The sequence below is a fragment of the Jaculus jaculus genome, chromosome 10, assembly GCF_020740685.1.
Source record: "Jaculus jaculus isolate mJacJac1 chromosome 10, mJacJac1.mat.Y.cur, whole genome shotgun sequence".
Classification (NCBI taxonomy): domain Eukaryota; kingdom Metazoa; phylum Chordata; class Mammalia; order Rodentia; family Dipodidae; genus Jaculus; species Jaculus jaculus.
In genome coordinates this window covers 81,672,161-81,683,247 of record NC_059111.1, presented here as the reverse complement: position 1 = coordinate 81,683,247, position 11,087 = coordinate 81,672,161, and the positions used below count along the sequence as shown (strand labels likewise).

The window sequence follows — 11,087 nt, the reverse complement described above, 5'->3', positions numbered from 1 at the left end:
GCCAGCATTACCCTGGTTTCATTAGCCCAGAGTGAGTAAAGATCTGAATGAACTGTCATTCAGTATGTCACAGAACTAAAACAGACCTGAATTTTAAGCTCCAACCCAGAGGGTCTCTTCACTCATGTTGATCACATGGCCTACAATGACAATATCTATAACCATTGTTTTTACTGTAGCTGCTGTGATTAGGTTTCTTTTATATCACTTAGAATGAAGGCAAAGCCAAGGATATTTTTTAGAAAAATACATTGGCACTTCAAATTTACATTAAAAATGTCTTTCCCTTATTCTCATAACATAATTTCCAAGCATTATCATAGAAATCACAGATTACATAGCATTGTTTCCTGGGCCTCTGTCCTTTTTAGATTATGAAAACTGGAAATCAATTATAATTAAGAAATTTTAATTGTGTAAAGTATAAATACAAGTAATTTTTTAAAAACTTTATTTTAACACCTAGTACAATTCCAATTTTAAGGATTACTCGCACAAAAAAATAAACACATTTGGTATAAAAATGTATCACTTTAACACCCTTTCCCACTTGCCCCCCGCCCCCACCCTTTTGAGCTGCACTCTATCTGGATGCAGAAACATAGAAAGACTAATGGCACGAATCAGCTTTTACCTACAGGAGTTTCTGTTTATGTACCCAGGTACTCTAGAGGACACCAGCCCACTTCATCACATGAACCATTTCTTTCAGCCTGCTGAATGAGTTTCACAAAGAAACAAAGCTTATTATAAAGGCATTAAAAACCATTATCTTAAATCCTCTTTAGGATTTTTTTTTTTGCAACCCTTTATGTACAGTGTTACATACAGCTCTGGAGTACAGTACATGCAGCAGAATATACCTGTCAATATAAAATACTTTTCTTAAAATCTTCATCGTTGGAATTCTTTGAAGTCTAAATTATAGAATGCCCATTACTTTGAGAAAATGGTTGAGGAGTACAAATGTCTGCATATGTTGGCCACAGAAATAATCCAAGGCTAACTGGAATAATATTCATAGCACACCAGGAGTGCATAAATAATTTACTTACATTATTAAAATACAACTCATAAAATTCAAGTTCAAGATCTTATAGGATTGTCTATGAAAATCCTTTAAGTGGTTGCCTGAAAGTGAGTTGTTTCTTCTCTCTTTTGTTTCTTAGAGTCCTATATAAAATGCTGAGGGAGGGTCGTTCCTCCTTCAATGAGAGGACGCCTTTATTTGTGTCGACTGCCTCTTCTCTTCATCGCAGCAGTGCACTGTGGACAGTACCATTTTCCTTTTGGTGCTTCTGTCAGTCCCACACACCCATAGTGGAACCACTCTATTGGACACTAGGAAGCAAAATTTTTAAAAAAGGTTTTAATGCTTCTAAATAATAATAATACATTAAAATATAACCCAAATCAAATCTGTGAGATCATAATTCTTATATATGAGAAGATTTAAGGAAAACTCAGTTCAATTGGTCCATGTTATAGATGAGGAAATGGAAGCACAGAAAACTTGCATTTCTGAAAGTGGAGGGTCATGGATTTCACTCCTTACGATGAAATATGGAGCTCAAAGTTACCTATTTTTACCTGGACAGCCAGGTGATACATCTCAAGGGCAAAAAGTAAAATACATCTTTTATGAAGATAAATATGTTTCACAGATTTAAAAAGTATTCCGCCTTGATTGTACTCTAATGAAGTAGAATAGGTACCTCTAATTAAGAACATAAATGAGGTGAGAGGCTGAGTTTCCTTTCTGGGTGCTCTAGTCGTAGAGTAAACCCTTCCTCTCCTCTATTAAACAGATTGGACAATTCTTCACTTCCCCCAAAAGTCCTGGCACTCAGAACACAATAGAATGAAAGGAATCCCAGAGAACATGCTGCTGCTATTCTCAGAAAGCTCACTCATCATCTTCACTGGAAGCCTAGAAGAGAGTTTACAGTGGTACCCCTGAGAGCTTGTTTGGAGGTTCTAGCAGGAGCACACAGCTACTGGTATACCCTTGACTGAAGGCCAGTCCTTCTCTATTAGAAGGTCATCCTCTTTGACCGAGCGCACAGCTTCGGGAAGGATGCAGATAGGGCAGTGAGGGAGGAAGGGGACACCCGCCTAGCCAGCCAGATCAGCCGAATCAATCCTGATAGATCAGCCGAACCAATCCTGATGATCAATGGGATGACAGATGTCACAGCCAGATCACCCTCACATCCTACAGTGGTACCCTTGAAAAGGTGAGTAATGCTACTTTGAAATATCCACCAGCAGCCCACAGGCAACTCTAGACCTAACAGCAGGAGGGCCTGCCCCTGGCACAAGACCATGACACCCCCACCCTGTCAAGAAAATGGAAATACATGAATGTAGCCCCAGCAAGGCAATCTCCTCCTCCTTCAGCTGGTTTTGCAAACATAACCTCTTGTTAACTTGGGATTCTAACACATCAGTACTTCCACAGAATTCATCATGGCTATCACCTCTTTGAGTAGAGAGAGACAAAAGGAGCAAGTCAAAAGACACTTAAGACAAAAATGATCTCAGCATTAAAAGGAAAACATTTCTTAAACCAAAATTAAGTTTCCTGAAAAGGAAACAGGAATTCCTTCTTTTTAAATCTCCTTTATTTTCTTATAGGGAAGCTCTCATCAGCTGACCCTCACAGTCAAAGGCTGTAGGAATGCTGTATTAATGAGAGAATTAACCTCACATTTTGTCCTCAATCCTTAACATCATATTTCCTAAAAACAAAATGTATTATTTTAAGATTCCATTTATATAGTAATAAAGGGCCCAAACTCTAGTAAAAATACTACCTTTAGTAAAAGAGAAGGAGAGCACTTAGAATTATCAAAACTAACACTTTTGAAAAAAAAATCTAACACCATAAAATTTACTTGAAAAATGTAAGCAGGAAGTTAAGGCACTACCGTTTTGTAGACAAGAAGATTCTTCAGTTAGAACAACAATATAAATACAAACATGATTTTCAGGCTGAGAGGCACAGTAAGAAAAATATTGAATTATCAACAACCCAGACTTTTTTTATGTTCCTACACAGAAAAATTCAATACTTACATCTTGGTTATCACACCCCACCATCTCTCCATAAGATACCTAGTTGAAACAAAATTAGATCACCTTATAATAAGCATGGAACAATGATCTAAATGTACATTAGTGGTCGATAATAATGTTATAAAATACAGAGAAATTCACTGAATATATAATTAAAACTGGGGATATAGGATTTTGTCTTTTGATCTTCAAAAGCCTATGGAGCAAGGGAATATGCCCAGCGATTATTAGCTCTTTCGAAGTCTGAACGAACTTTCTATGATGTGGGAATCACCTTTGTGGTGGTCCTTACTATAAAATTATAGTTTATTCTTTTTTTTAAAATTTTTTAAAATTTTTTATTCATTTATTTGAGAGCGACAGACACAGAGAGAAAGACAGATAGAGGGAGAGAGAGAGAATGGGTGCACCAGGGCTTCCAGCCTCTGCAAATGAACTCCAGACGCGTGCGCCCCCTTGTGCATCTGGCTAACGTGGGACCTGTGGAACTGAGCCTTGAGCCAGGGTCCTTAGGCTTCACAGGCAAGCGCTTAACCACTAAGCCATCTCTCCAGCCCAGTTTCTTCTTTTTAAAATTTATTTATTTGAGAGAGGAAGAGAAATAGGCGGGGGCGGGGGTTGGAGAATGGGCATGCCAGGGCTTCCAGCTATTGCAGATGTATGGACCCATGGTCCATCTGGCTTACGTGGGTCCTGGGGAATCGAACCTGGGTCCTTTGGCTTTGCAGGCAAGCGCCTTAACCACTAAGCCATCTCTCCAGCTCTAAAATTACAGTTTCTTTTTAGTTAATTACAACCTGAAGGATTTTCCTTCCTCTTGGATCATTAACATTGTATAGTCAATCGTGTTTTACTGAAACTTTTCAACTAGCCACCTACTCCATGGCCCTCTGTGTTTGACACGAGCATGGGAACCCCAGGCAGCACTCAGCTAAGGAACTGCAGACAGGCCCAAGTAGACGGCACACTCATTCTCTGCACAAATGGTTGGATGTGTTCCTAACATCCATAGATAACAATAATTTTTTTAGGCAGGGGAGGGGAATCAGACACGGGGAGTTAGGGCTCAGGTTTTCCCTCAAAAATTCTACATAGATATCTCCATAACCTTCTAAGGTTTTATGTGTTATGGATGAAAAATCTAGGGTCAATCTGATTTGGTTTTTGGTAGATAGACTTGTTTTTATTGTCCAGATGTCTTATTTACAGAACTGATTTTCTTACTGGTACTAAAAACTGCTCATCAGGTTATGGTACAACAGCCAATAAGTGCTTAGTTTTTTTTACTGCTTAGATTGGCAACTCACACCATTAAGCATAATTATAGAGAACAAAAGATTTCATGTGAAGAGACTGAAGCAGAGGAAGAGACAGGCAAATTCCCCATAATGACAAGTGAATGAACAAGACACAGGCAACCCCCCCCCCAAAAAAAAACCCACAAAAAGTGAGTGAGCAAGAGACAGGCAAACCCCCACTATGACAAGTGAGTGAACAAGAAATAGGCAATCCTGCACACAGAAGTGAGTGAAGGGCAAAAGGACAGAGAGTTTTTCTTGTTGTTCTTTGTTATTTTGCTATGTTGGGGACTGAGCCCAAGATCTTATACATGCTAAGCAAGCTCCTGCTCACAGAATTATATCTATAGGCCCCATTTGGATGACTTCAAGAACAATAGTCATATTGACATAGACTTGATATTTTACAATAAAAGCATATAAAGCAAGCAAAACATTTATAATGTGCATAATAAAAGTAAAGAAAAATTCATCCAACACTATTAGGAGTTAATTCATAAAAAAAATTAAGATAAGCAAACTCCCCCCCAAAAACACAGCTTAATACCAACATCACTTAAAATGATCAAGTTATATAAATCTATCAAACTGGTAGGTGGTTCATACTCACCTCTGGAAAGGGACAAGAAAGAAGCATGCTCATCAACTTTGAGCAATTCACTTTTAAAAATACCCCAGCAGATATTTTAATAAACTAATATAACATTAGATATAAAATGATTACCTTAAAAACAATGTGTCTATGATGTTGTTGGTTTAAAATAAATAAAAACTGTAACAATGTATATGTGGGTTTTGATTAAGTGAATTTCAGTACACAGTACTAGAGAAAACTGAGATTGAAAATGATCTTAAAGGAAAGACATGTTTAGAATACTTCATTCAGTAAAGAAAAGTAGTTATGAAAAGATATATATTGTGATTCTGTCAAACTCATAGACACATACACATCACACCTCTGTATACATATGTACAAAACTGTCAAGAAATGAGTGTTTGCATCTCTCCAGTTCCTTATACTGCAGCAACAGTGATAAAATGAGAATGGTCTGGGAAACCTCTGACCCGATAGCACCAGGGACCTTTAAGGACCAAAGCTGGCTCCCGTTTCCTGTAAGCTTGTAGTCCCTCTCTCTGCGGCTCACAAGTACCCGTGGGGAAGCAGCTATCTACAAGTTTCACCAGGAACCCAATCAAATAGCCCCTGGGTTAGACTTCCAGGCTCCAAAACTTGGGAACAAATGTCTGTTGGAAAAGCTACTTGGCTATTGGTACTTTATTACATTAGCCAACATATATGCAGGAGGCCCTTGAGTGTCTCCCTACAGGTAATGCCTCATGGTTGAGATCATGAGCACCTCATGTTTTTCTTTAAAACTCTGCACTTGTAGCAAACATGCTCCATTTATAAGGATGAAAAATTCATACACAAGACAAGAATATTTTAATCAGACCCAGAAGATGCTTAAGAAATGGATGGGCTGTCTTCTTCCTTGATTACTTAGGGTGCACACCAGAGACCCACACTACATCAGCCTCTTACCTGATTGCAGATGCAGTATCGAGGCTCATTGGGATCATAAGTCCAGTCAACCTGACTATTTGAATCAGATTCTGGTACTACTGTTGTTTGTTGAGAGACTTCTTGCACGACGGTTGAAGATGACGAACACGATGACAAGGAAGAGGAGGAAGAGGAAGAAGAGGACTGTTGGCTTGAAGACTTGGTGTTGTTTCTAAAAGGAAAACAAGTCCGTGTTACTTGCTCATCACCAGAAGTCTTCATGAACTATTCTTAGTATATCTAACACCAAGTTAAGGCCATCTGAGTTAAAAGCAGTATTTAAAGCATTGTTTGTAGTAGCATAGTTTTACTTAGAATCTTGGTTTCTAGAGATATGTTTGATAGTTTTTTGGATATTTTACTATATTGATTCTTTTAGGAATTATTTATACAAAAATAATTTACAAATACATATATATATATATATATATATATATATATATATATATATATATATATTTAGATAACTACTTTTGTCCTAGAAGGTCAACTCTTTTTTTTTTGGAGACATAGTCTTGGTTTGTAGCCTTGGCAGTCCTGAACTCTTTATGTAGGCCAGGCTGACCTTCAACTTGCAGTGACTCTCCTGCTTCTGCCTCCGAGGTCTTGGGATTACAGGTGTGCATCACCTCATCTGGCTTGACTTTCATTACATCTAAAACATCAGGTATATTCACTACCTCAGAGAAAAAGTGACAACACTAAATTGACATAAATCACACAATCATCACATGAAATCCAGAGATATTTTCATAGCATCAATTTTGGGAATATAAGAAAGAATTCAGGTACCTTTGTTACTTTAGTTAATTAGTTAGTTAGTTTTGTTTTTCAAGGTAGGGTCTTTGAAAAACTAAAAAAAAAAAAAAAACCCCCAAAAAACAGTAATTCCTAGGATAGCTGGGCATGGTGGTGCATGCCTTTAATCCCAGCACTTGGGAGGCAAAGGTAGGAGGATCACCACGTGTTCAAGGCCACCCTGAGGCTACACAGTAAATTCCAGGTCAGCTTGGGCTAGAATGAGACCCTATCTCAAAAAATAAATAAATAAATAAAATAAAATAAGAATAAAAATAAATTCCAATAATATAATTTGTATTTATGTATTAATTTGCCATGAAAACTTCAGTTATAGGGTTATATACAAAAAATAGTGTCATAAAATGATTTATCCTAAAGATCAAGAAAAAGTAAGAAAATCATTTATTAGTAAAAAAAAAATAAAATAAAAAAGCCCTTATGAGTCTAGAAAATTTTAAAACGACTCCTTCAAAGACAGGCAGCATAAAGAAAGACTACATGTCTGTCTACCTCCATTACATACTGCCCTTGGTTAACATCTGGAGGGCCAAGGAAGCTGATTACCAGGGAAGGCACAAGCTGGTGCAATGATCAAACTTACTTGCTTTTTCGGCCACTGCGTGAGTCTGCAGCCGAGGCGCTGGCGTTCTGGGTTAACGTTGTCATGAGCGCCGACGATGATGAGTAGCCAGCTGTTTCTCTGGGCATGGAAAACTCTTTTCCCAGCTGAAAGTCATTGTTCTTAAACGCCTCATAACTAGCTTTTAAACTCGATGTTCGACGTCCTTCTTTCATCTGAAGGAGACAAGCATAATCGTGTCAGTTTATGTGCATATGGTTATTTTTTATCTCAAGCTTTACAAGCTTAAGTTACTTCACATAAAGACTTAAAATCAGTTATTACATAAGTTAGGAAACACCTTTGGGAAGGGGAACTTTTTAAATTGGAGCACAGGTAGTCTAGAGAAATGAACAAACTTCAGCCAACCTAAGTCTAACAGAAAGCTCAGAAAGTCATAGAAAGAGCTAGGAGTCATGCTCAAAGTGCTGAGGAGTCCAGCTGATAACACTGGTGGGGTGAGCAACCCTGAAAGAAGGATTGGAATGTCATGTGCATGATGAATCATCACCTATTAATTAAAAAGGCATCTATCATCAAACTGCCATTGCGAATAAAACCATGTAGTATCAGAGAGCTCTACTTGCTCACATCTCCTGCGGCATGTTAGAGTTGGTCAACAAAGCAAACACAGTGTAACATGCGTCTGGAACCCTTGTGCTGTTTACCTGTGCTGTGGCTTGAACTGCTTGAGCAGCTGCCATGGTAATTGCCCCTGCGCCCGTCCCTGAAGATAATGAGCCAATGTTATAGGATGCCAGAGGTTGGGAGGAATTCACGTTGTATGCACTGTTGGAGGAAGCTGTGGAGTTATTGTTTCGACAACCTGTAAAGAAATAAAAATGGTTGCAGAAACCATAATGCTACTGAGTTTAAGATAAATTTCAGAGTACAGATATAATTATTAAATTTAAATTCTTGCTGGGTGTGGTGGCGCACACCTTTAATCCCAGCACTCGGGAGGCAGAGGTAGGAGGATCACAGTGAGTTTGAGGCCACCCTGAGACTACATAGTTAATTCCAGGTCAGCCTGGACCAGTGTGAGACCCTACCTTGAAATACAGAAAAACAAACAAACAAACAAACAAAAATTTAATTCTTCATGTAGTGTAGGAGGAGTCAGCTGAATAGAAGGCATTTTTCCTTTTTCTCTCCTCTTTATGCAGACTTTAACCAGGTAACAAATGTATGAGTCATTCTTCCTTCATTTCCCCTATTTTACACAAACAAACAAGGAACTATTGGACTGAAGAAAATAAACTTACCCAGTGTGTTTTCCTTAGAAGCATCTGATGTAAGGGTAGACAGAAGAGCTTCGGATTTAAACTTCTTTTCAGGAATATGATCTGTTGTCGTATGGTGAGAAGTTGGATTATATTTCCTTTCTGAATAAAAATAAAGGATTCACAGGTTTTTCAACTTTAGAGAACTATGGACACAATATTTCTACCTAGTTAAAGCCATGGAGCTATGAACTAGGAGCTATGAAGTAGGTTTCCCATGAAACAGGTCACTATGGTATCTGAGAAGACAGGATAAGCACAACTGTCTGCAATATTTTATTTAGAAAGGAGGCATTTTAGACACAAGAAATTTTAAGAGCAGAACATCAAAGACAACCCTTTGATGATACACCAAGTTTCACATATAACACAAAGGAAAACCCATTTCAAAGCATTTCTGCTATTTAGAACAGCTTTTAGTTAGCTGGAGGGGCGGAATTGGAATGCCAGAGACTTGTTGATCGGACTTGAAGATTTGTCACTGGCTAGGGGTTGTTGGACTTGAAGCTACAAAGTTTGATGTTTGCCCTGGTTGTTTTAAATCTTGTATTGGTTGAATGTTTCTTTGCTATGCCCAATGCCATCTTTTGCAGTGTGAATATTTATCCTGTGCCATTATGGGTTTTTTGAGGTTATATTTTGGTATTATGGCTCAGTTGAAAGATCTTGGACTATGGGGATGTATGAACATCATTGGAATTGATAAAAACTATGGGGACTTTTAAAGTCAGACTAAATGCATTGTATTTAAAAAAAGAAAACCCAAATAAAATAAAATAAAATAAAACAGCTTTTAGTTAACCCTTCTTTTCTACCAAACTGACTTGTCAAAAAGGAAAATGTACTACTGCATTTAGTCAACTACCCATCTATGCACTGAAGAATTCCTTTGCTCATAGGCTCACAAGCCATGCAACCTGATTACATGCCCAAAATAAGGTTAGGCACTGGGGAGGTAAGGATAAAGAGACCAGGCACCAGCATGATGGAGAATACTGTCTGGTCCAGGTGAGGCACTCCCCACATCTGAAGGCAGGGAGTAGATGTGGCTATTACTTCTATAATTCTGCTCCTAGGTACTCCACAGAAAACTACCTGTGCCTAAACTGAGTATGCTTTACTCAACTTAAAAAGTCTGCAAATAATTGCAACCAAAAAGAAAATTTATAAATAAAAGCAAAGGAAAGGATATTTGTTCTCAGTTGGTTACACAAAAATAATAAGAAAGTATCTTGGTGGGCTGGACAAACAGATGGCTTAGCCATTAATGCATCTGTCTGCAAAGCCAAAGGATCCCGATTTGACTCTCCAGGACCCATGTTAGCCAGATGCACAAGGGGATGAATGCATCTGGAGTTCGTTTGCAGTGGCTGGAGGCCCAGCCATGCCCATTCTCTCTTTCTCTCTCAAATAAACAAATAAAATTTAAAAAAGAAAGTAGCTTGGTGATATTAATAATGAATTCTAATTGTATTTAAAACTTAGCTGCGCTACACCAAACTTACTTTCTACTGGAGTATGTGAATGAGCATGGTGATTGTTCACTGGCTGTGAAGGAGTATCCAATTCCAAAGATCCTAGAAAAAGAGGCAGAGATTAAACCCTCATTAAGTGTCACTACAGAAATGTACATGTCTACCAACTACAATCAATGTGTTCCTTCACTATCAAAAGACTGACCAGCTCTGATACACAGACTTGCATTATTCCAGCCAGACATACTGAGGGTCACCCAATAAACCTCTGTCAACCCAATGTGACATCCAGCTCTCAATATTCACCTTACATACCAAATGACTCAAGAAATTCTATTACCTAATTAGAGAATTCACCAGTGGGTGCCTGTGGTGGTTTGAATAGATAGCCCCCAATATATTCAGTGTTTTATTAGTCTGTAGTTTGCATGTGCAGCCGCCTGGAGGCAGTGTCACTGGGAAGATCCTAAGGTGTGGTGGTGGGTTTGAGATTTCAATCTAAAGATATGCAAAGTGTGCTAGCTGGAGTTCCTGTAGTGTGCTATGCTGTGTGGCTTTGGTTTTCAGGCTTGTGCTTCTCTCTCTGTGTTTGGTCCTGTGAAATCAGGCTAGCTTCTTCTGCCATTATGGAACTTCCCCTGGATCTGTAAGCTTCAATAAATCCCTTCCTCTATAACTGTGCTTGGTCTAGCAGTTCGTCTCAGTGAACCGGAATCTATCTGAAAAGGACCTGGCCATGTGGATGTTGATCTTTTGGAACTTTTGTTTTGGAGGAAAAGGCATAGACTTGGTGCTTGCAACCGAAGATGCCTTCTGGAATGGTAAGCCAAGTTTTATGGACTATTCTCATGAGAGTCTGAGAATGCTAAGTACAGACAGTACTGAATTTCAAGGCGTGGCTTATGAGCTCTCTAAGTGGAAGGAAAGACTGCAGAGGCCTTTGTTGGAACTGGGCTACTGGCATAAGGA

General features: G+C 38.5%; 1 protein-coding gene across 1 annotated transcript in view; it reads right to left on the bottom strand.

The window, feature by feature from the left end:
* Window positions 1-567: 567 nt before the first annotated feature.
* The window catches only part of Ing3 (inhibitor of growth family member 3), a 29,834-nt gene continuing 19,314 nt past the window's right edge, over window positions 568-11,087 (bottom strand). Inside the window, exons 6-12 of the mRNA XM_004658583.2 lie at window positions 10,149-10,220; window positions 8,626-8,745; window positions 8,029-8,186; window positions 7,343-7,536; window positions 5,920-6,112; window positions 3,079-3,117; window positions 568-1,341 (exon numbers count right to left, since the gene is read on the bottom strand). Coding sequence (XP_004658640.1) covers window positions 1,225-1,341; window positions 3,079-3,117; window positions 5,920-6,112; window positions 7,343-7,536; window positions 8,029-8,186; window positions 8,626-8,745; window positions 10,149-10,220 — 893 coding nt within the window. The 3' untranslated portion in view covers window positions 568-1,224. The remainder of the gene's footprint in view (window positions 1,342-3,078; window positions 3,118-5,919; window positions 6,113-7,342; window positions 7,537-8,028; window positions 8,187-8,625; window positions 8,746-10,148; window positions 10,221-11,087) is intronic.